Source organism: Dermochelys coriacea, chromosome 1 (genome assembly GCF_009764565.3).
Source record: "Dermochelys coriacea isolate rDerCor1 chromosome 1, rDerCor1.pri.v4, whole genome shotgun sequence".
NCBI lineage: Eukaryota > Metazoa > Chordata > Testudines > Dermochelyidae > Dermochelys > Dermochelys coriacea.
In genome coordinates this window covers 218,852,991-218,879,207 of record NC_050068.2, presented here as the reverse complement: position 1 = coordinate 218,879,207, position 26,217 = coordinate 218,852,991, and the positions used below count along the sequence as shown (strand labels likewise).

General features: G+C 41.5%; 1 protein-coding gene across 6 annotated transcripts in view; it reads right to left on the bottom strand.

Annotated features, from left to right (window-relative positions):
* Positions 1-26,217, bottom strand: part of TSPAN9 (tetraspanin 9) — a 275,294-nt gene that overhangs the window by 118,234 nt on the left and 130,843 nt on the right. For 5 of the 6 annotated variants that reach the window (XM_038388093.2, XM_038388121.2, XM_043514550.1 and 2 more), the window contains one exon: positions 20,361-20,440. In XM_038388093.2, coding sequence (XP_038244021.1) covers positions 20,361-20,423 — 63 coding nt within the window. In that variant the 5' untranslated portion in view covers positions 20,424-20,440. Of the gene's footprint in view, positions 1-20,360; positions 21,491-26,217 lie in introns of those variants that run through there. The other variant, XM_038388084.2, reaches the window with a different exon arrangement.

The following is a 26,217-nucleotide window of genomic DNA, read 5'->3' as shown; positions in this document are numbered from 1 at the left end:
ATTATATTACTGCAACATTAAGATCATGAATTTAAGAACACAAAAGTCTGGGAATGAAAATGTTCTAGTTCTCACAGTAAAAATGTACTCATCACATTGTACCATATGCTGTATGACGTACAGCTCAATGTGCGTGACTACCTATTTTAAAAGCAACACAGAAGCAGAAAACAGAACACGCAGCATGACCGAGGACTCATTATTCTAAGAATCTTAAAATTACAACTAACTTATTGTTGAATACTTATATTTATAATCTTCATTTTGCAGTAACCTAATTTTCGGTATTTTAATTTCTCTGATTTTCTCCTCACCAAGCCTGGGGGTGGGAGTGGGGGGGCGGGGGGGAGGAGACTTTGAAAATCCAAAGATATTAGGTTTGAGAAGTTTATAAACCCCACAATACTTTATTAAGATCATCAGTCCAGACATGTGGGCAGAAGGACAAAAACTTCACTAACGATATCTAACAAGCTACCTGAGCCAACAATAATTAACCCTGATGAAGTTACAAAAGGACTGCATACCACAAAAACAGAACAGGAGAAATACTGTGAGAAGAATGCCAGTTACCTTTCATTTTTAGTGAAGAAAACGTTAGATCCCAGAGAGAAAATAACCACCAACCTGTCAAAGTAACAGATAGCTCAATTGCACCAAGGTCATCCACCCTAACCACCTCTGCAGGTCAGTGCTATGCAAGGATCAGAAAACATCTAAAAAACAAAACCAAAGACAACACTGGCTATCTGGTTTTTGAGGCTTGTGCTTCTGCATTGACAGAAGTAACACAGTGCTCACTCTGTCACCAACAATGAAACATACAAAGAGCAAATACGGGCTCGAGGTGGCACATCTTCTGCCCTAAGCATCTGAAAAAGCAGAAACAGTTCTGAGAATAAGAAAGCCATGTGATCTGAGAGCCACTGAGGTGTAGAGATAGTAGTTACTGAGATATCTGATAAGAAGCAAAAAAATCCTCATCTGTCAAAGGGTTCAGGTCATCTACCCTGACCCCCCCTCCCCCGATGGATTTTATTTATAGGTTTTTGTTAACTGGCTCTATTAGATAGTAGTTGTTTTGGGCTGGTATGATGCTTTATTTGCATTTGATTTTTTTTTTAAACGGGAAGACGCAAGATTAGCCACTGGAGGGAATGGCATTATCCCCACATCATAGGGTTGCCAACCCTCCAGGATTGGTATGGAGTCTCCTGGAACTGGCATCCATCTCCCAGTGACTATCTAAAGCAATCCAGGAGATTTTAATAGGATATTTTCAGAAAATGACATTACATCATGTTCGGGAGGAAAATCTCTCAGAATAGCTTCAGTCAGAGATGCCAACCCTACCACATCATGAGATGAAATATCAGTCTTGGTAACCTTGACCCAAGTCAGTCAGATGACGGCCCCAGAAAAAGAAGTTCCGTTTTCTTACAATACTCGTGTGCCACATTTATTATAAGGGATTATATTGTAAATCCTGATGCACCCTTACTACTAGAGGTGCTACCAGAGACCTGCTACAATCAATGCACTAATTAACACAACTAGTGCCAATCATAAAAAAAATTACACTCACTTTTTTTTATTATTCTTTAACCATCAACAATACATGAAATGGAAACAGTCCCCTCCCTAAGAAGCTTATGATCTAAGACCCTAAATCTGCAAGGAGCTCTATGCCTGTGGCCCCTCTGCCTGCACAGAGCCTAGTTGACCTCAGTGTGGGGGTTGCCTGCATTGGCCCTAACAGATGAAGGAGAATGGTTCAGTGGTTAAGTCACTAGCTTAGGACTTGGGAGACCTGGATTCAAGACTTTGCTCCATCACAGACTTCCTGTATGCTCCTGGGCAAGTCACTTAGTCTCTCTGTGCCTCAGTTCCCCTTCAGTGAAATGGTGATGATAGCACGGCTCTCACGCAGAGCGGTGTTGTGAGGATAAATGAATTAAAGATTGCGAGGTGTTCCGATACTACAGCAATGGAGGCCATATATAGATATTTTAGGCAGACACAAACAGAGAAGAGAGGGCATGCAGGGAATCCCCAGGGAAGGAATAACCTGGAGTATATTTTCACAAACATTTTAAAAGGTGCTTTTGGTTCATTTCTTGTGGATATGGCAAAAGAGATGTACTCGGCAGGCCTGGGATGAAAAGAAGGACCAAATAGGGAGAGCAAATAGGACGTGTCCATGCTGCACAGGCTCAGGCTGAAGCGCAACCCCCACTTCTGCTAAACACTCAAATCGGCCGGACTTGCCTGGGCCCCAGGACCCCACTAGGGGGTGGGTTCAAGCCCAAGTCATACTGCGACCCAGGACCTAAGCCTCCTCGGACTCAGGCCCTGAGAGTCTACCAATGCTATCCCACAATCCCCTGGGCAGGTGTTCTTTGTTCTTTATAGCCCACGAGTCACCAATTGACTCTCAGGAAATAGAGGCAACCCCCTTTGTTCAAGTACAGCTCGGCGGTGTTTAACCCTTCCATTTTGTTCTGTCTGCTGAACTGCAAACTACAATGAATCTGCTCCCACATTTGTAATGGCCACCAACCAAGCACAAGAAGCCCTTTGCCAAATGTGCTGCTTCCTGGTCGCAGGACCACAGCCAGATACTGGTATATCACTAGTGCGAGGCCAGCAAAACTATGGATTTTTGCATGAGTACCAGGAATGACTACGCCTACCGGCAAACAGCAAAAACACTGGCAGCACGAACAGCAGAGACCAGTGTAGGGAGCAGACTAAACGGTTCAAGACCAACTACCAGAAAGCCAGGGACCAGAACTGCACCTCTGAGAACCTGCAGTCATTGTGCACATCTTACGAGGAGTTTGACAGGGTGCTGAATACTGCACTGAGCACAGACCCATCCGTGCGGCACAATGACCAAGTCAGCCAGGATGATGACTTACTGACCCCAAACTTTAGCTTGGGAACAGATAGATGCCAGCAGCAGGCCCCAGAGGGGGCCACTGACGTGACTCTGGTGCTGAAACTAGTCCCAGAGGCGGCTTTGCCACAGAAGCAGCTGCAGCACATCCTAGGGTAGTATTTGGAGGAGCTTTTAGATGCCCCCACAGAGGAGTGGCCTGCCACAGAACCGGCAGCAGAAATGGAAGAGACAGAAATCACCCCAGCGCATGGTAAGCTCCTGGCTCTATTTTTGTGTTTATTAATATAGCAATGGGAGGGAATTCCATTTCATGAAGCAATGCAAAAGTTATTACAAGCCTCAGATACCAGTGTGTACCTGCTAATGGTGGATTGCACACCTGCACCTCGATGTCCATCCCCCCACCACCACCACGGGAAGGACAAACAGTGAAACAAGCATCTAAAAGTCAAGTTGTATTAGAAAAGCACATACTTCTGCTACCACATGCTTTGTTATTGCCTTCCCTGTAAGCACGCCAGGCCACACCAACCCAAGGATGTAACAAGCTACCTGAAAATAGTGAACTGGCAGGAGAGTCGAAATGCAGTCCATTTACAAATGTGGTTAATTTCAGTTCAATGTAGTACATGTATTCCATGGGTGACAAAATCATTTGTCCCACTACAGGCGGGGGCGGGGGGTTGAATGGAGTCCAGAAATATGTCATTTTGAGTGCCTGCTTTCTCTAACGGCTGCAAGAGTGCAGGCTCCTTCTGCACCCGCACCATGGTACCATGTGCTGCAGACCAGGAACATCTGGATAACTCCATGGCTGGTTGGCCCATGCAATCGGGCCCATGCAGTCCTCCATGCTGAACCCCTTTACTCCACTCCTGGCACCAAGTGCACAATATATGTGGAAGGAAGAGAAAGGATAATGGGGGGCAGAGGACCTGCAACCGTAGGGGGTTTCTGTCTTGGAAATGGTTTCACTATTTGAACTGTTCATGCTCTTAGTTTTTGTTTTGTTAAAGATTTTGGTGTTGCCAGTCTTTTGATTTGCTAATGGAAGCTGGACTGCCAGGCAATGGGTTAATATTGTAGTCCTCTAATAAATGTTAAAAAAAAAATAAAGATTTTTGTTTTATTAAGAAAATTTATTGCCATCACTGCATCACATCATCTAACGTACGTTTCAAACAATAAAGGGAAACACATGATGAGGGACAACTGGGAAGTTGCATACAAATGCTATTTCTCAATACAATTATCTAAATCAATCCATACTGTCAATCCACAGCACTTGTGGCTGTCACACCCCGCTCCCCATTTCATAAACGGTCATGTCATTCATAAGTAGAATGCACAACAATCAACCACCCCCCCACACACACATTTCATTGCGTGGTGTAACAGTACCCAAAGTACTATAAGCATTGTACAAGCACATTCATAAAGGGGTACTATTCTCCCTCTTCCATGGCCCATGCAAGCTCATAATGCAGGAGCAGAGCACCCCTGATTTCTGTTGCCCAGGTGCATCCTGGCTCAGCTGCGGTCAGTGCACTTTCTGGCTGAGTGTACCAGTTCAGCAGTCCATCACTGTCATAGATTGATTCATAGGAAAATGGCTCTCCTCTAGCTTCACAAAGCTTGTGAAGACCACAGCATGCCACAGTAATGCGGACGGCATTGATGACACTGGAATCTAACAGAATGTTAGGAACCATTAGGAAAGGGATGGACAGATAAAACGGAAAATGTTATAACGCCACTATATAAAATCGATGGTGCACCTACACATCAAATATTGCGTACAGTTCTGGTTGTCCCACCTAAAAAAAGGTCTGACTGGTTGCCCCCCTTAGGACGCCACCTGGTGTTCTGAGATACCACTGAGCCCATCTGTTATGCCAGCCTGGGCACCCTTTAAACTTGTTTTGCTAAGCCAGGCTATTAAGCCTCCTCCACACAGGCAGGGCCACACCCAACTGCAGAATGAAACAGACACTGAGATCAGTTCTGGGAAGACTCAGTTTAAGGGATTTACCCCAGCACTCAGGTGTCCACCTCCCTTGGAGAGCAGACTCAAAGGTATATTATGAAATCCACCTCCTCCCTCAATGTGGAGGAAGATATGCACAGCCTCTTATTCTCCCCAATTACGAATTGCACAAATTGGGTTATATTAGAAACAAGAAATAATTTATTAACTACAAAAGGTGAATTTTAAGTGAATATAAGAGATAACAGACAGAACAAAGTGGATTACTAAGCAAATAAAACAAAACACACAAGCTAAGCTCAATATACTTAAGAAGCAGGTTACAAAATGTAATTTCTTACACTAAATGTTGTTTTAGGCAGGTTGCAAATTTCTGTGGTTCAGAGATCCAGTTATATTTCTTTACAGATTGGACCCATCTCAATCTGGACTCCCTCCTTGCCTTCCCTTCAGGTGTCTTTTGCAGTCTTTCTTCTTGGGCAGATAGGCCATGGAGAGGAGGAGTCCCGTTTGCCTTTCTTCCCACCCTTAAATAAGATTTACATATGGCAGGAATCCTTTGTTTCCTAAACTTGATCCCCCCCCCCGTTCCTTTCAGTGGAAAGTTACAAGAAGTCCCAGATAATGTTTAGTATCAGGTGACAAGACCACCTGACCTAGTAGTGTCACAGTTACTCCCCAGATGCCTCCCAGGAGGGAGAGAGATTAGTATCTGGATGGTCTTACTGTTCCTTCCTGATGGCCCATCAAATCTGATGGCCTGTCGTCTGGTGGGTGTTGTCCCAATACACACCCAGTTGTAATTGTTACATAGTCCATATTCCTAACATTAGATACAGAAATGATACATGCATACAAATTGAATAATCACATTCAGTAAATAAAAACCTTTCCAATGATACCTTACAAGACCCACCTTGCATAAAGTATATCTCAGTTATGTCATATCCATATTATAAGCATACTTCCATAAAGAACATGGAGAGTAACATCACACTGCGTGCAGTTCTGGTTGTCCCATCTAAAAAAAGGTACATTAGAACTGCAAAAAGTGCAGAGGAGGGCAAAAAAAAAAAAAAGACAGCAGGTATGGAACAACTTCCTCATGAGTAGAAATTAAAAAGACTGGGACTGTTCATCTTAGAAATGAAAAGACAAAGAGGGGGGATATGATAGAGGTGTATAGAATTATGAATGGTGGGGAGAAAGTGAATAAGGAAGCGTTATCTAGCTCTTTACGTAATACAAGAACTAGGGATCACTCAATGAAATTAACAGGCAGGTTTAAAACAAAAGGAAGAATTTCTTCACAGAATGCACAGTCAACCTGTGGAACTCATCGCCAAGGATGTTATGAAGGCCAAAAGTATGACTGGATTAAAAAAAGCATTAGATAAGTTCATGGAAGATAGGCCCATCAATGGCCACTAGCCAAGATGCTCTGGGTGTCCCTAAACTCCACTGCTAGAAGCAGGGACTGGACAATGGGATGGATCACTCAATAACTGTCCTGTTCTGTTCATTCCTTCTGAAGCATCTGGCACTGACCACTGCTGGAAAACAGGGTACTGAGCTAAACGGACTATGGTCTGTCCCAGCATGGGCATTCATATGTATCCAAACTGGTCTGTAGACAGTGCCAGTGAGATTTCAGTCTGCCAAACACACATTAAACCACCACTTTAAACTTGCTGAGAATGTAATTAAACCTTCTTTTGCTGGGGCCTCTGAGGTCAGGATCTGGTTTTACAAGCCAAGGCAAAAGCGGATACATGGGATCCCCACAGAATAACAGTGGGAACTACAACTCCATTCATGACAACCACATTTGGTGGGAATAATGTCCTAGCTTATCCATGAAGGTAGACTCCCAAGCAGCAGAATCAAGAACTTTTCCAGTGCAGCCAACATTGACATTCATAAATCAGCTTCTGATTCACAAGGGCCTGTGTAACTATGAAGTAGCACTCTTTGCAGTTTATGTACGTACTCCTGTGCTCCTTGAGGAGGACAAACTCTGAGCATGAGAATCCCATTGATGGCCCTGGCACAGTTTGGAAACCGCATTCTCTCAAAGCCAACAGGAATATCTTGGGGTAAAGCATGCTCCTGATTGCCTCAGAAACTTCAACCACCACTTTATCCATAGTCAACTTTCCAACACCAAACCTGTTGGCAAAAAGACCTTTCAGATACAGGAGTAGCCAGCTTTTAGATGGTTATAGTCACACGCTTCTGGGCCAGTATGGCTGCCTTCATTAATGTATCCTGACACTGGAGTGTAGGGGCAAGCTGCCCACAAAGCTCCAGAAATGTAGCTTTCTTCATGCGAAAGTTCTATACTCACTGCTGGTCATCCCAGGTCTACATGACAATGTGGTCCCACCAGTTGGTGCTTGTCGCCCTGCTCCAGAAGTACAGCTAGACCTAGAATCACAAGCAGCATGAGCCTGTGTAATTCTTCCATGTTTGTGTTGTTCTCTTCCATCATTAGCTCCAACAAGTGCCTTCGGTGGGTCAGTAAACACTGCCAAAAAATGTCCACTAGCCCCTCACGGAAGCTCTTTCCATTTCCTGAAATAGGAGTGAAAGCACAAGCAAGAGAAGTTCTTCTAAAGGTGCCCCAGGCTCCCAATCTCAGAGTTTGCAGACTCAAGTTCCACTAACCCTGGGCTTACATTGCAGTGTAGACATATCCTAAGGGCAGTGGAACTTGAGTTTTGTCCTTGCTTTGTTAACCTAGGGCTTGAGCATCTACACTCATTTGTAACCCCAGGTGAGGAATTGTTGAACCATGGGTCCCAATCTGGGGTTCCAGCATCTACACTGCATTATGTGGGCCCAAATCTAACCATCCCTATCCCTGACATCCTAGCGCCATCCCAAAATATGGCTGCTCTAGCCATTTGTTCAGGGAACAGCATGGGAAAACTTGATTGTTCACAGGACAAAGAAAGTTGTCCCATGGGACTGTGGAACACTTTTGGTGGACTCCTACACCATGAGTCCAGTAAGGCTGCCTCTACTCTGCAAAGCAATAGGGCTTGAACCCTGGGTCCCAGCTTGACTCAAGTTTAGACCCTCCACATCGGCGGGTCCTGGGACTCTGGGTCAGAGCCCTGGGTTAATGCAATTTGTGTGTAGATGGAAGGGGGGTTAGACTTGAGCCTGAGTTCCTCCCTTGGGCTTACTCTGCAATGTAGAAATACCCTAAGACGCTAAGATTCTCAAACAGTGATTTAGATTGAAACAGCTGTTCATCACAAAATTAAATTTTCACATTTTTGAATGACAATCCAATGACAAGCTGCTCTCTTACCTGGCTTAAGACCATAATTGGTTGGAAGCTGTCCAAGGCTACCCTGAAGAAGAAATCAGTCTTGTAAAGAAGTCAATCTGCTCAACAGTAACACAGCTGCTAACAAAATGTAAGTAACACCTGCACAGCACCAATATTGAAAAACAAGAGTGTTTAATAACTAGACCAAGAACTAAAAAAAATAAAAAGAACATCTGATTAAGGAGTAGCGCTGGCAGTAACAAACTTTATAAAACATGGGAAAATACCTTGATAAAAAAATCCTCCAAAAATGTGCTAAGATATCTAATGCCAGAAGAATTAAATGAAGAAGAAAAGATCCCAGTCAAAATGTGTGCTCAGGGCACAAGAGATGCATACAAATTACAATGAATAAATCTGACCCACAAGTATTCACATGAGAAGATCATAGCAAAATACTATTTATATTAGACAAAATATTAATGTGTAAATTTCAGCTCTCTAAGTTTGTAGACCAAGTGAATTTTATGTAATGCTCACTCATACACATACATATACACGTTGCATATATTTACAACATATACTAGGCAGGTTGAATGATATGCACACGTACATACACATTAGACATTGCCAATGGGAGTCTTGCCATTGACTTCAGTGGGCTTTGGATCAGGCCCATTATGCTCCCCTGTAATGTAGTTTTATGGAACTCTGGAGGATTTGGATTTTAGATCAGTAATAAAATGCAATGCTTTGGAAAGGATGAAGTGGAGGATGGGGCAACAGTAGTCACATTTTGTACCACTGTACATCAACACAAACATATGCATGCACACAGACAAAATTTTACCCACCATCTAAAAGAAATATTTTCAAAAACCTGCCCTGGTGGGAAGAGGGAGGGAGGAAGAAAGAAAGAGAGCATGATTCTTCTTATACTTTTTTTTTGTTTAATTTTTGCATTGTGGGACTGGGAATTACACTGGACTAAGGTCTAGAATTTGCTAATTTCAGACTTAGGTAAAAAAAAATATTCCAAAAAAAACACTACTAGGCCAATGGAACAATTACAGCGTTTTCAGTGAAATAGCTCAAAAGTAACCAGAGCTAACAAATTGGTAAATCTGTAAATGACAAAAGAATAGAAAGGCCAGTTTCCAATTGATAATATTTATTAGTAATCTGAACTAGCATTCAATACGTGTTAGTTAGGCTCTTCCCAAACACTTAAGAATGATGCACCCTGCATGATAGTTGTAGCTGCAAACACTTACAATTCCCCCCTCATTACATTGGCACTTGTAGGGCCAAATGATGCAACTAGGATGCTAAACTAGTGAGGACATGGGTTGATTTACCTGTGGTTTTAATCAGGGACAACCACAGTAAATGGTTAGCCATGCAGATTCCTTATGGAAAACCAATTTTGCTTGTTTTAACCCGTGTACTAATTAGACCAAAGAGGTTGGGATGGCAGTTCGAACTTTGACCCAGAGCAGAGGAAGAGGGAGAAAGGCAGAGGAATTATCCAAGTTGAATCTCCAAACATTTGGAGGTTCAAATATCTCTGATACATACAGCAATTTAATTTACTCTTAAGCAGCAAGGGACTGTACTGAATGGAGATGACTATCTGAATTGATTTAAAGCTAATTTGTTTCGGAAGGCTGTGAAATTGCTTTGAGTTCAAAGCCTGCAGTCATTTCTGTGAGATGACATTAAAATGATTAAGTCTTACATGAACTCCCCAATAGGTTCAGTGTACATTTGCCTCTTAATATCACACCTCCAGCCATGTCAGGACTAGGTAGTGGTGGTAACAGTGAGGTCATCTGTATCTTCAGAATAGTCCAGGCACAGCATGTGATTACCAGCAGGATTCCTCCTTTGATTCCATGTTAGACGTAAAATGACTGAGATGCTGGAAGGTTAAGTTACTAAGACGAGGGCACAGGATGAGTGGAGAAATTACCAGATACAGTTACATAAAATTAATGTGTCACTCAATGGTAGCTCAGTCTCGCATAGGGCATATTTTAATTTGCACATACAGCAGAACCCCAATTAACTGAACTGCACTTACCACAAGTTGGGCTATCTCCCGTGGTCTTTCTGTACAGAAGTCTCAGTTGGTCTTATGTTCAGAGGCAATGACTTCCCCCTTTTCATGCAAACAAATCTAACTTCCTTCTCACATGGAGATAGTCAGGGTCCCAGTTGCAGTTATATGTTCGTCCTACTACAATTGCCTGAGCTGAACTGCACCTTTGGAGCAATCTGTATTGCCCTAACAAAACCCAAACCAAGCAACCTAGAACCCAAACCAAGCAACCAAGTTTTATGTTTGGTCTATTAATCCAGAGGCAAGTATTAGACTAAATGAATGTATTAAATGCAGCACTTGCATCCACAGATTTTTTTTTTACAAAGGTAGATAATTATCATAATCCTCATTTTACAGATGGGGAAACTGAGTCACAGAGGGTGAAGAGACTTTCCCAAGGTCACCCAGGGAGCCAGTGGTAGAACCAGGAATAGAGCCAAAGTTTCCCAGGTCATTGACCAAGCCACTGGACCACACTGCTCTCACCCCACATGATCAAAACAGTCTCTCCTATAAGCATCAAAAAACCCTCCAGGCCCAACAGGATATCTTATCACAAGCCAGCATAGTTACGTCTTCTGAACAACTCACTGGCTAACCAATGATTGTGAGAGCATGACATCAGTATCCACTGGATTTTTTGCTAGCTGATTAACCCTTTCACAGCTGTCATATTTGCTGAACTTGATCTGGTTTAAGTGGCTCAACCTGAATTCTGAATCCATCTGTCTGAGACCTATACCAGCACAAATTATATCCTCACAGCACTTGAGGATTCTGGAATAAAAGAGATGAAGAGTTGCACTAAGAAGGTTTATAGGCAGGGTGAAGAAAGAAGCTGTGGTCTCTCTTTCCCTCTATAATAACCACTTGTCCCCCAGCACTCTACTTGGCTCTCTGTTTTTTTCTCTCAATGCTCCTCTGAGTTGTGTCATTATCTCCAGTCTTCCCTTACATGGCTTTTAGAACAGGCGAGATGGGAAGCAGCATGAATTCACATAGGAAGTCCATCAAACAACTGGCTGGATATCCCAGCTGCACTAGAACAAACACATCCCTTAAATATCTAATGATTTATGGTGGATGATGGGGAGAGACAAGGCTCATCTGTGGAGCCACTGCTGCTGCCAATTTCTCCGGGTAATGAAGGTGCTGCAAGTCCCTTTCACCCTTATATCTAGGAGATGCAGAAGATACTGCAGTGTGCACTGAAATAAAGACAGGACCAGAGAAATGCTGGAAGAGAAGCATTACAGGGGTGTAGCGATAAATCAGTCAAAGCTTTTAACCATGGCCAGAAAAGGAGCCACTGCAAGAAGCCAGTCATAATAAGAGGGAAGTAGATTGGGTGACTGACTGTTCAGGAGGGAGAAGAGGTGACCATGCTGATGTGGGTGAAGGCAGAGTGTGACAAGGATAGTTTATCTAGGAGCCCTCTTGAAATGGGTTTGGCAAGCTCATTTACAAATTGCTAGGCCACTTGATGCCATGTGGCCTAAGTCACTACACCAGGTTCATATTTATAATCAGGAACATAGCTACTGTTCGTTTGTTTTTAATTTCTAAATTGTTATTGTGCTTCTCACATTCAATGCGTTGAGCTAGCCTCACATAAAGATGACCAAACAACTGTGCCCAGCAAGCCATGTTATAATAAACGTATCAGAGAAATCCACTTTTGAATCATAAATCAATACACCATTTATCCAATCTAACAAACAATAAATGGCTACTGAGCGGCCGGACAGCAACAGAAACAATATTTCCAAAGACAAAGTTCATATTATTCTCATTACTTGCTCTGAAGAGGACAAGATTAGCACATAAATGTTAGTGAACAGCAGTATGTGAAAGGAATTCTATAAAGAATGCACAACAGAAGGTTTCCTATATCAAACGTAAATCATGCCTTTAAAAATGTTCCTGAATCCTTGCCACCTAGGGGAACCAACCAAACAGTTCTGGAGCAAGCCCCATCTGCTCTGTAACTAAACCAGTTTAAGCTAAACCAGATTCAACAGAAGCACATCTGAAAGTATGCACCCTCCCAGGGTACCATTGTTCTTTGATACTGTTTAAAATGGTTATAAAATGCTGGATGTATGCAAACAATGTTAAATACTTTTAAGCCATGTCACCATCCTTAGCATAGTACAGAAGTTGTAAAAAGGACAGAGCTTTATTTATGGCATATTCAACCAGTGGGACACATAGGGAATTCAGAACTTTTTGTGTACCAAATTATAAAACCAGAGGCTAAAAGATCCATGTGCAAAAACGTGCATATAATTGCACATCTATGTATGTATGCACTCTGATCACAAGCCCAAATTGGGCCTTGCACATACTAGGGTTGCCAAGTGTCTGGTTTTTGACTGGAACACCCTGGTGGCACCGGTCAGCACCGCTGACCGGGCCATTAAAAGTCTGGTTGGTGCGGGACTGGCAGTCTCCCTGCCCAGCTCCGTGCAGCAACATGTCCCTCAGCTACTAGGTGGAAGGACGGCCGGGAGGCTCCAAGCACTGCCCCCGTCCCAAGCTCTGGCACTGCAGCTCCTCTTGGCTGGAAATCGCAGCCAATGGGAGTTGTGGGGGTGGTGCCTGCAGGTGGAGAAATCACGCAGAGCTGCCTGGCTCCTTAGCCTAGGAGCCGAGAAACATGTCCCCTCTTCTGGGAGCTGCCTGAGGTAAGCGCCACGCCAGGAGCCTGCATTCCAAACCCCCTCCTGCACCCCACCTCCTGCCCCAGCCCAGAGCCCCCTCCTGCATTCCAAACCCCCTTGCCCCAGCCGAGCCCCGTCCTGCACCTCAAGTCCCTCATTCCCAGCACCACCCCAGAGCCCACACCCCCAGAGAGAGCCCTCACACCCACACTCTAACCCCCTACTCCAGCCCAGAGCCCCCCTCACACCCTGAACCCCTCATTTCTGGCCCCACCCTGGAGCCTGCACCCCCAGCCCAGAGCCCGAGCCCCTTCCCATACCACAACTCCCTGCCTCAGCCTGGAGTCCCCTCCCACACTCTGAAACAGTCAGCTCTACCCTCCAGCCTGGAGCCCCCCCTCCTGCACCCCAAACCCTTTATCCCTGGCCCCACCCCAGAACCTGCACCTCCAGCTGCATCCCTAACCCCCTCCCGCATCCCAACACTGAGCCCCTTCCTGCACCCAAACTTCCTCCCAGAGCCCACACCCCCTCCTACACCCCAAACATGTATCCCAACCCAGAGCCCCTTCCTGCACCCCAATCTCCTCATCCCTGGCCCTACCCCAGAGCCCGCACACCCAGCCCAGAGCCTGTAACCCCTCCAACACTCCGAACCCCTCAGCCTCAGCCCAGAGCCACCTCCCACACCCTGAACCCCTTGGCTCCAGCCTGGAGCCCCCTGCCACACCCTGAACCCCTCATCCTCAGTCCCAACCTGGAGCCCACACCCCAAGCCTGAGCTCTCCCCCGATCCTGCAACCCAACCCCTTACCCCAGCCTGGTGAAAATGAGTGAGTTAAGGTATGGGAGTGCGAGCAACAGAGGGAAGGGGCTGGAGTGAGTGGGGGCAGGACCTCAGGGAAGGGGCAGGGCAAGGATGTTTGGTTTTCTGCAGTTAGAAAGTTAGCAACCCTAGGACACACAAGGGCACATTTAGAAATGAATCTGAATTAGCATGCTGGAAAATTATTTACACTTTGAAATCCCCATTAAAAATAGACTTTTTCATATAGACAAGAATGAAAACAGAAACAGCATTTTAGCAAAATTAAAATATTTTTCTGTCACAATTCAGTATGTAGCACTCTAAGAACAAATAAGGAATCTGAACTTTCAGGTGGCCTCATTTTACCTGGGTGGTATTTTAAATGCGACCACACTGGTGCCTTGTGCCAGTACAGGCTTTTGTACTGTATATGCATTCCGTCACTTGCCACCTAAGATGTTCTCAAGTGGCTATGGATTCACTCCTGCCAGAAAATTAATGAAGAAAATATTGATATCTTGTCATGAGACAAGGTTCCCTATGTCCTTTAACGTCTCTCCTTATCCTTATTCTCTGTGTCAGAAAAGGGTTACGTGCTACACAGAGAAACATGATTACAAAATCATGCAGTCAGGACCAGGTCAGAAAAATAAGGTGAATCTGAATGTGTGCCCCGTTACACGCTGTCTATAGTTTGCAATTCTGTTCTTATTTCAGAGACCCCACATGTGTCATTAAACCCAGAAGATTAACTTACAGATAGGCAGAGGGACAAAGCCTGCTCACAAGATTTATATTTGTCCAACAGGTTCAGATAAGCATTAAAGCTTTGTAATTCAAACTAAACAGTGTGTTGTTACAGTATATATTCCAGTCCGAAAAAATGCCTCTAAGTATGGATTACCCTATATAAACAGCTCTAGGAGTCTTAGCTGCATTACAGTACCAATACCTGTGACAGCAGTCTCACCCACCAAAAGAATGGACATGTTTTTTTCTCTCTCTCTCTCTGCATCTGATCCCAGAATCCAGACTATAGAATAGATATACCTTGGTGTATGCTTTACTGGCTTTAGATACTCTGTTAAGTTTGCTCCACCGCTAAATATCCATGGTCATTTTTGTTCAATAAGGGAAATTATGAACCACTTGCTTTCCTGTTAGATAAAATTAGATTACTTACTGAAATAGAAAATCCTTTCAAGGATAGCCTTTGTCCCTTATTTTATTAAAATGTATTTATAAACAGAATCAAATAGTGATTCTTGTTTGCTAGATTTGAAATGGTCTGCACTGCCATTTCCAAGTTAACTTTTTCAGCTTGTTTTTTGTTGCTGCCTTAGATTTTAACAAAATGCCCAAAAAATCTGCTTGAAAACTGAATATCCAACATTTTAATTTGCAAAAGAGTCTATAACTTAATCTGACTTTGGCCTTCATTAATTTCATCTTCTTTTGAATAAGATTAATGTAATTAATCTTAACTTTAAGTGACAACATATCCATAAATATTGTTTAATTTCCTAACAGAGGGCTTTATCAGGGCTTTTTCTTTTTGTCAAAGAAATATACAGGCAGGCTTAATTTAACAAAAGAATCACAGTAAGTTACTTGCTGTCTATTCTTAGTTTTCTTACCCATAATGACATTCAATCTCAGTATGATTTTCTATCTCACCAAAAGTTCACAGAGTACAAATGCATCACATTAGTAAATTTAAACAAATAAGCTATGCTAAAATCTATCAAAATTTATAATATGAACATTCCAAAATATATGGACCATTTGAGACTAATTGCCCTTACTTAAATTAATAGGGCAACCTAACATTTATCCAGGCACCAAACTCCATATGCGAAGTTGTCTACTGAAACTCTGATCAAATATTCTTATCATTTGAAAATTTCCCTTGCTTAAATAAGAAAAGTGAACTTCCATTTATTTTTGAAAGTTTACTGTTCTATTCATAACTTATTAAAAACTCTGAAGTATGTTCTATAAACAGTTGTTGTAACACTCTCTTTCTGCGTAATGCACCGAAGTGAAATATTTTGTGTTAACTCATATCCGATCTTTATATTTAGCAGTTTTCTTTCTTACTAATTAAGCTGCTATCTGTATAAACAAAAATCAATATTTGATTTCTTCTATGAACCTGTATTGGCCACTTTGCAAACTTGATTCATTTGCACATCAATTTGCCTTCCAGAGCATTTAATCAACTAATATACGTACGTACACAGACCTTTTGTCAAACATATTATGCACTTAAGATGAATTCAGTATAAATCACCATCCTAGCCACACAATTAAATACTATAAGCTTCCTTAACCCTCAGCTCAGACTTTTCTAATCTCCAAAAGAAAGCAAAGCCAGATGGCCGAAAACAAATGCTAAGAACCACATAGGGCCACAGAAAATACCTGAAGTTCTTAGCAATATAGTGAAAAATACCTTCGGTTTCAAGTTACTGATATGCCCATATAGAGCAGGATGCATCCCACATTATAGGCTAGTTAGTCCACCTGGTACTAAATTAAGAAGTGCATTTTCTTGTCAAGGGTAGAGATGACTAAGATGCTATACATTTAACACAATTCTTAATGTGGCAACTGAAATGATCATATGCAGAAACCATGTTCCACCTGTTCACCAAGGCCAACACAGAGATGGTGCATTTAGGTATGTGACAGTGCAAACTGTATTCTAACCACTGCATCTGTAGCATCTTCAGATGGATACCCTTTGAGCCAGGCCAGTGGTTTAGGGGCAGCACAACTGGCTGCTGGATGGGGGATCTCAGATTAGCTAGGTCTCAGGCTTGGCCCCTCATTGCCAGGCTGTGAATGGCGAAAGAGGAGCCACGGTCCTCATTTTCTGGGTGACTGCTTAAGAGCAGGACTCATGGGACTTAAAAGAGAACAATACTCAGCGCTCCTTAGCTAGAAGGACCCAGCATTTGAAGATGGTGTGTAGGACGAGAGCCTCCAAAAGATATCAGTTGCGAAACATACAGGGATGAAGTATCACTGACTTCTAAATAACCCCTATCTACTGCATTTTGTTGATAACATTTAGTACACAGTAAAATCAAACAGGTTTTCTGCACTGCAGAACCACAACAGCATGCCATACAAATTCATATGTTGTAGTACTCATTAATAGGATAATGCAACAGACAGCGGGGAGACTGCCACCTGATTGCAGGCTCCCTGAAACATAATTTGTCAGTTTCAATTTAGACTTATCCAAATAAACTCATGAAATATTGTCTCTTCCATTTGCCAGGAGAGAGGATATTAATTTAAGGTGTTTACCTTCCATTTCTGGAGACCTGGATTCACATTTTAGGTTAAGTTATAGGATCAGACTGGTTTGGTGGTCTAAAACGAGCCCTTTGAGGAAAACACTCCACATCACAAAGCCACCACAACAGTCTTGAACAAGTTGGCACCCACTGCTCATAAGAAGCCCAGAACTTCATGGGTTTAGACTGAGGTGTATTGCCAGAGCTGTGTGGGGACATATAACTGCAGCAGCAGGGGCTGTTTAGTTCCAAAATTAAATGTACTGGCATAGATTGCGGGGACAAGAGTTTTGAACTGTCATAGCAGGGTGTGTTGTAGGGCAGGACGGAGGTGCATTGATAGATCTGGTAGGAGAGGCTTGAAATAGCAAGCAGGCTGCTGGGCGGGATTGAAGGGCATTGGCAGAGCTTGTGGAGACCCTAGGACTGGAATAGCAGGGGTTGCTGAAGATCAGTGTGAAGGAACATTGGCAAAGCTGGGATGGCACCCAAGAAACATAACATGGTAGGTCAGATCAAGATCAATGTGCAACATCAAAATCGGGCAGATACTTTATCTAATGGACAGCCAGAATTTTACAAGATATACACAACTTTCATCTGAGTGCAGCAAAACACAAAAGGATGAAACGTTCTGGCTAAAAATAATCAGCACTCAATAGCAGCATTCAGTGGTACCCCAGCCCACTGAAAATAGTATATGGACACATAAGAGTCTCAGAGCTTCAGTTTAACACAACAGATGTTTCTGTAAAAGAGGGGAACTTTTGAACAGTTTCTACAATGCAAATGGAGTCAACTCCTGTTGCAAACAACTTAGAAAACCTGCTAGTTTATATTCAGCACTTCTCTAAAATCCCACAGATTCATCATTCTACACCAATGTTTACATTCTGTGTAGTCAGGCTCAGACAAAGAGCATCTCAGAACAATTGACAGAGTTACCATGATGAATACAGAGACAAAGATTAATAAGAAAAGAAAAAGAAAAAATGGTATAAACCTAGGAAGAAAAGAAAGATTTTCAGGCAAGAGTTCAGGTGAGAGGGAGAGTGGATGAGGTACAGTGATACAGGAAGGCTGTCCCAGGTAGTAGGAACTGCAGACCAAGTCTTGGCCCCAGCAATAATGAGACTATATGGAGAGCCAGAGGTGGATGAGAAAAGGAATCAGAAAGTTGAGCAGAGAGAGGTGGTCTGCAACAGGATGGAGTGAGTTCATGAACTTTACCACACAAGAAGGGTCACTGGAAAGTTGGGGAAAAAATAGCAAGGATAGCAACTAAAAAGATACAACAGAGATTTAAGACCTAACTATGGACAACCTAGAAAAATGTTACTTGGGAAGGAAATGAAATAGAGTTTTAATACCATTATACTGCATGAAGTTTGGAGGGATACTTAAGGACTGATCACACAGAACAAGATCAATAAGACCAGGAGTAATGTACTCATAGACTTTAAGGTCAGAAGGGACCATCATGATCATCTAGTGTGACCTCCTGCACATTGCAGGCCACAGAACCTCATTCACTCACTCCTGTAACAGACCCCTAGCCTCTGGCTGAGTTACTGAAGTCCTCAAATCATGATTTAAAGACTTCAAGTTACAGAGTCTAAATGATTTACACTAGTTTAAACCTGCAAGTGACCCATGACACAGATTGCATAGGAAGGCAAAAAAACCCCAGGGTCTCTGCCAATCTGACCTGGGGGAAAATTCTTTCCCAACCCCAAATATGGTGATCAGTTAGATCCTGAGCATGTGGGCAAGACCCACCTGGGAAAGAACTCTCTGTAGTAACTCAAAACCCTCTCCATCTAGTGTCCCATTTACTAAAAACTAATGGCAATATTTAGCACAGGAAAATATTTCTAAGGAGTCAGAGTAATGCAGCATTGGCATGAATGGCCCAGTCTGGTAACAAGTTTATAACTTAACAGGGATTCCAGAAAGAAGTGAGGCAGGATTCATGTAGTGAAAAATCATAAGTGATATTCCTGAGTGACCCCTTTCAGCCCCAACCTTCTGTGAAACCTGCTCAGAAGATTCTCTGCCAGATTCCCACACCTTCCATGATGGAAATGTTTCAGTACATTACTACTGAAGCTCACTGGTGCATGAGTCGTCCAGTGCCCTATGAGCTCTCCCATTCCCTTCGGCTGCTAAAAGTTATTTCAGTAAGTGGGTCAGCTAAACAGAAAAGCTGGTGGCTAAGTCAGAGACCCGGCTCTTAACTTCAATGTTGACTTCTCCACAGCAGAAATATCTATCCAAATTGGACTTTTAATATCCTTCTACCTTAAAAATAAACCAACAAAAGTACATTTTCATTTATCTCTGAGATGCGTTTTTTATTTCTGAATTATAACCTTGAATTGAAAGACATTATATATTATTATTGCTTTTCCTAATCATCAGAAAACTGTTGACCTTTAATTCTGATAAAACAATTTTGTACTGTGCTCTATTGAAACCTACTTGACATTTCAATTTGCTTGCATTTCCCCCCCTAATATTGTTCAAACAGGGATGCCTAGTAGCTGGCTGACTTCTCATTCTTGTTATCCAAGTGTACGTGACATTAGTTCGCTCAAAGTAGTCATTACACTTTGAATCTGCTTGCTGAAGCATTGTAACAACTCCTCACGCTCCCTGGCCGATAGAGGAAAATCAATTTTGATCCCTCAAAAGCAAGAGCTAGTCTCCAACTTAACACACCAATTTGGACAACTGCGACTGAAACTGAATCAGGAGTCATTTGTCATTCCAGTCATTTTACATTTGTGCTGACATCTTAAGGACCAGATTATATGTATATTTTTAAAAGGTGGAAAAAATTAGACTAAACTTCATTCACTTTGAAAAGCAGTTTGTCAATTACATTAGAAAAGTAGGGAAGCTTGATGGGGACAACAAAAACGTAATTCAGGTTTATTACCCTGCAATTTAAAGCAGCACACGGCATTATAAAAGAATATAAAAAATTTCACTCAACTGATTTGGATCATTTTAAATAGTAAATAGGTCCTGCCCTTCTTTAATTTATCCTGGTCAAAACACAAGAATTAAAGACTCCAGTTTTAATGATCTGTAATCTAAGCACAGTAATAGGAAGGTAAAATTTGTAGGAAATGTACATTTTCCCATAGGACACAGATTTAGCACTGTAAATATTCCATGCAGGTACAAGAGAGGGGAAGAAAAAAAAGGCTTACCGTAGTGCTGAAAAGATGCACTATGCACATAATGCAGTAGTACAGAGAACTCTAACAAATGAAGGCAAATGAAAAAAAGGCAGTACTCACCCAAAACATTAAATTGAAAAGGAACATCATGTATTTCAAACAACACAGGCAGCCTCTTGCCATGTTGCACTTCTTAAATTCTAAAAGGAAAACAAAGGATAGATCCAGGTAAAACACCACATATTTGCTGCCTTTGGGTGCATTGTATTTGTCACTTTTTATGCCAGTCCCAGTTCCAATGCCAGTCCCTGTTCCAGCCCTGGGGTGGCTCTGTGTGCGTGATCCAGCAGTGCCGTAAAAAGCTCCAGCAGTAAAACCTCGACCAAACTGCCTGCCTGAGGTAGAAGGTTTAGCAAAGTCCGAGTCCTTGCTATCCAAAGATGGACTACGGTGAATTGAAGAATCCTCACTACTTGACTTCTCCATGATCTCTCTTTTCACAGTTGTCAGATTTAATGTCTAGCATCTCTCAGCATTAAACAAACACAGTGCCTTGTGAACTCCACAGTCATACAAGGATGATTTTTCTTTACCTTAATAAACAAATCACATAACCCTTGTAGAATTTATTGCAATATTCCCTGCATTGCTGCTTTTTTCTTTTTCTTTTTTATACCAAAGTAAGCTGTACAATAGGTATCTGCAGCTTTGATTTATGCACCAGCATCCTATGCAGGAACAATCTCATGACATCTTGACGAATTGGTTATGAATAACTCAGCTTTTTATTTAAAACAGCCATAAACTCTTTCTTCCCACTCTTAGTCTCCAGTCCTCTGATCTATAGACAGCAGATGGTCCTTATATCCATTTCCAAAAGGGTTGTCCAGTACATCTGGAAGACTTTCTCCAGCCTCAGCACTTTTCTTGCTCTCTCAGCTCTCTTCTCTGCCTCACTCTGACTGCTTCTCACATGCTGCTGTTTGTTTTTTTTTTACCCGTTTGCAGTATCTCATTCAGTAATCAACTATTGGAGCTCACTCTCAGTGTTGCACTGCTGTTGATGTGAAATCATCAGCAACTGCAACCACTGGGCATTTCCCACAGAAATCCCTGACCTAACTATCAAGTAATACATCCACTCTCTTGATAGCCCCTCCCCTCTACTTTACATCTAGCCAATTAGAACAAGCCTTCCCCCCCCAAGGCATGCCTCCATGACATAATATCTTTAATAGGATTAGTATTACTCTTTGACTATACAAGTGCACAACAGAAAATCTCTTTAAATGTCAAGTGCTGTTTATGGGCAAGAATCATGAGGTAATGATACTCCTTTAATGTAATAAAAGTCTGTAAAAGTAAGGATTAGATATACAGAAGCTAACAAACCCCCAATGAAATTAAGAGTAACTATATACTTTTACATTTTTTTGCAGCTTAAATGAATGGCATGGACAAGCAACTGGAACCGGCTAGCATCTAGTGTTCGTCTAATAGGCACATTTCTCAGTTATATACGCACATAGTATGATGTCATCAACTGTGATATAATTAACCATAACATGAAACACAGAGCTGCTGTCTTTTTTCAGGGTAATCAATCAATCCTAAATCTCCTTAATGTTACAGTATCTGAGCCTGCAGCTATTTACACTCTATTTAACTGGTATGACAGAGATTACTCTAGCACAGTGGCTCTCAACCTTTCCGGACTACTGTACCCCTTTCTGTAGTCTGACTTGTCTTACGTAACCCTAAGTTTCACCTCACTTAAAAACTACTTGCTTACAAAATCAGACAAAAATATAAAAGTGTCACAGCACACTATTAATGAAAAATTGCTTATTCTCATTTTTACCACCTTATTATAAAATAAATCAATTGGAATATAAATATTGTACTTACATTTCAGTGTACAGTATATACAGCAGTATGAACAAATCACTGTGTTAAATTTTAGTTTGTGCTAACTTCACTGGTGCTTTTTATGTAGCCTTTTGTAAAATTAGGCAAAATAACTAGATGAGTTGATATACCCCCTGGAAGACCTCTGCATGCCTCCAGGGATACACATACCCTTGGTTGAGAACCATTGAGCATACAATATTCTCTCAGACTTCTTTCATTATAAATAATGTCTGTGAACTAGAAACTCTGACCTGAATGCTCTATTCCTTTCTAGACAGCAACAATTCTCACACTCAGCAGTGCAATGCCTCATGGCGTGACTCTACAACACAAGTAGGATAATGATATCAAGATTTCCTATAACATAGGTACAGTGTTAGCTTTCCCATGTTATCTGGAAAACCTACACTAAGCGGACTCCCCTGGAGCATGTGGGGTTTTCTGGGTTTGCTTGGTGTTTTAAAACTGGTTTCACATTAGCTATGCATGTTCATAAACTGGCATAAGAAGAGCACAAATCATTGTATAAAGGAACTGTCCACACAAAAGATACAAAATCCATGCAAAAAAACCCAGCGTTAACAGATCATTAAGTTTGCATAGTGAGGCACTCAAGCCAGGAAATGCAAAAAATCATGCACAACCTTAGCTCTGACCGCTCGTGTATACACACTACAACACAGCCTTTAATTATGTGACCACATATATTAAGAAAATAATAGGGCTGTCTATTAATCACAGTTAACTAACATGATTAACTCAAAAAATTAATCGCGATTAAATCGCAGTTTTAATCATACTGTTAAACAATAGAATATCAATTGAAATTTATTAAATATTTTGGATGTTTTTCTACATTTTCATATATATTGTATTCTGTGTTGTAACTGAAATCAAAGTGTATATTATTCTTGATTACAAATATTTGCACTGTAAAAGAAACAAAAGAAACAGTATTTTTAATTCACCTCATACAAGTACTGTAGTGATGAAAATGTGATGAAAATTTCTGTGTGATGAAAATGCAGCTTACAAATATAGATTTTTTTTTTGTTACGTAACTGCACTCAAAAACAAAACAATGTAAAACTTCAGCGCCTACAAGTCCACTCAGTCCTACTTCTTGTTCAGCTAATTGCTAAGACAAACAAGTTTGTTTACATTTACAGGAGATAATGCTGCACTCTTCTTATTTACAATGTCACCAGAATGTGGGAACAGGCGTTCGCATAGCACTTTTGGAGTTGGCATTGCAAGGTATTTACGTGCCAGATATGCTAAACATTCGTATACTCCTTCATGCTTTGGCTACCGTTCCAGAGGACATGCCTCCGTGCTGATGACGCTCATTAAAAAAATAATGCATTGTGTGACTGAACTCCCTGGGGGAGAACTGTATGTCTCCTGCTCTGTTTTACCCACATTCTTAGAAAAGATATGGACAAATTGGAGAGAGCAGCAAAAATGGTAAAAGATTTAGCAAATTTGACCTATAAGGAAAGGTTAAAAAAACTGGGCATGTTTAGTCTTGTGAAAAGATGATGGATGGGGGACCTGATAACACTGTTCAAATATATTAAGGACTGTTATAAAGAGGACAGTAATCAACTGTTCTCCATGTCCACTGAATGTAGGACAAGAAGTAATTGGCTTAATCTGCAGCAAGGGAGATTTAGGTTGCATAGTAGGAAAAACTTTCTAATTATAAGGATAATTAAGCACTGGAATAGGCTTTCAAGGAAAGCTGTGGAATTCCCATTCTTGGAGGGTTTTAAGAATACGTTAGACAAACATCCGTCAAGGATAGTCTAAGTTTACTTGGTCCTGCCTTAGAGCAGAGGGCTGGAGTAAATGACTTCTCAAGGTCCCTTCCGGCCCTACGTTTCTATGATTTTATGAAGATATGATGTATCTGCAGTGACAGACAAGTTCTACAAGTTCTGCTTTCTGTAAAGTATTTTAATTACCTTGCCATGAAATATGCACTATATATGAAATATACATAACGCTGATTTGTCTCTCTTCTCTGAGCACAGCTCCAATACTGACAGGCTCCAATCCAGTAATCAAGCATATGAATAACTTTACTCACATAAGTAGTCCCATCACAATTCATGTGACTGAAGTTATTCAGGTGTGTATGTGTTTGCAAGATAACATCCCAGTGTGTTCAAGCACTAGGTGAGAAATGGTTTCACAGACAAATACCTTAACAAAATTGTATTAAAGAGTGAATATCCTAATATTTATTTTATTTTTTGTCATGATGATGGGAACTGTATTTGCCTCTCTTGTGAGCTATGCTCAGGGGCCAAGATTTTCAGAAATAGGAGCCTAAAGATAAGCTCCTAAATTCAAATGTACGCACCTGTCTGAGAAACTTGGGAGCTGCTGGATGATCAGCATTTTTGAAAATTGGTAGAGTACCTAAATACAATTTTAGAAGCCCAACTATTTTAGAAAATGTTGGCCACAGTGTCTTCAAAATGTTGTTCTAATGTTTTAATGCTGAATTACAGATAATTGCTTTAAGATCTTTTAAACTGTTTTTCCTCCACTTTAGTGAGAGTTTATTGTACAGAATTTGCCCTGGTGTCACTCAAATCTGAAAGTTAATATATTTCTAAACTCCCAAGTTAAGCTGAACATTTTTTCCCATAAGCTGACATACAAATGTAGGTATGCTCCTAACTGACAAATACTTAATTGTATTAAACAGCAATAACATTTACACTGAGGTGTACTAAGGAAGCACAACTGATAATTAAGGTTACGATTTGGTTACAGAGGTCACGGAATCCGTGACTTCCGCAGATCTCCGTGACTTCAGCCCCCAGCCGCAGGGAGCTGTAGGGTATTCCCACCTCCTGTGGTGGCCGGGAGCTGCAGGGTACCACCTGCCACCACGGGTGGCTGGGGGGGAATCCCCCTGCAGCTCCCCAGTCGCTGGGGCAGTGGGGAGGAATCCCCCCGCAGCTCCCCAGCCACCACAGGTGGGGGTCCCTCCCAGCTCCCAGCCACAGTAGGGCAGGGTGCTTGGATCCTCCTCCCTTCCCGTTTTGTCATGGAAATTTTTAGTAAAAGTCTGGGACAGGTCATGGCTTTTTGAGTTTTTGTTAATTGCCCATGACCTGTCCATGACTTTTACTAAAAATTTCCATGACAAAATCGTAGCCTTAGTGATAGTATCTTTAGCACAAAATTTTACGTTATATAATTGCAAATTATATGTATATGTGAAAACTCACACCTTTGGTAACCTAAAGCTCTCTGCCTCAGTTTCTCCATCTGTAAGTGGTGATAATTATTTATTTACCCACCCTGAGGTTCAAACACTGAATGGGATGTTTATGTGTTTTATATTGACTCCGTTCATTGGATTTTTTAAATTTTTTAAGTATGGAAACATTTTTATTGGGCTTAAGTTTTTTAAAAGCTTGTTTTTACAACTTTTCAATATCAGGCCATAGCTGAGTTGACATAAAATATTATGAAAGACTTGTTTTCTTATTAAAAGGGATTTGCATGAACAGTTCTATTGCATTTCACCGAAACTCATCATTTGTTAGAAGATAGCAATGGCTGATTTGTATCACAGGTTCTGCTTAAATGTTCTGTTCCGTTGAACTGACAATAGAATGAACAATTATTGCTTGCCTGACTGTCTTTGTAATGTTCTATCTCCTGCAATGTACTCTTATTAATGTCTCAGTCAAGTAATAACATTATATTTACCTGTCCCCTGCTGCCTACTCTGAGTGGCCTTGTGCCTTGCTCCTACACTACACTACACAACACGATGAAAAATATAAATCAGTATATGTTTTAACAAGGGTACAGGAAGGCTTTCCCCTTGTGACTTCCAGTACTTTCCTCATGTGGAATTGTTTCCATCCTTGTATCATTTACCCTACCTTTAAATGTCATACATTCATTCAGTATTGCCAGTCCCAAGTATACAAAAATTATGAAATTGGGTTAAAAATCATAAGCTTTTTAAAAATACTATATTTGGATGGGTTTTTTTTAATTTGTCTTCTGATTTTTTAAGTTTTTCATGGTTCAC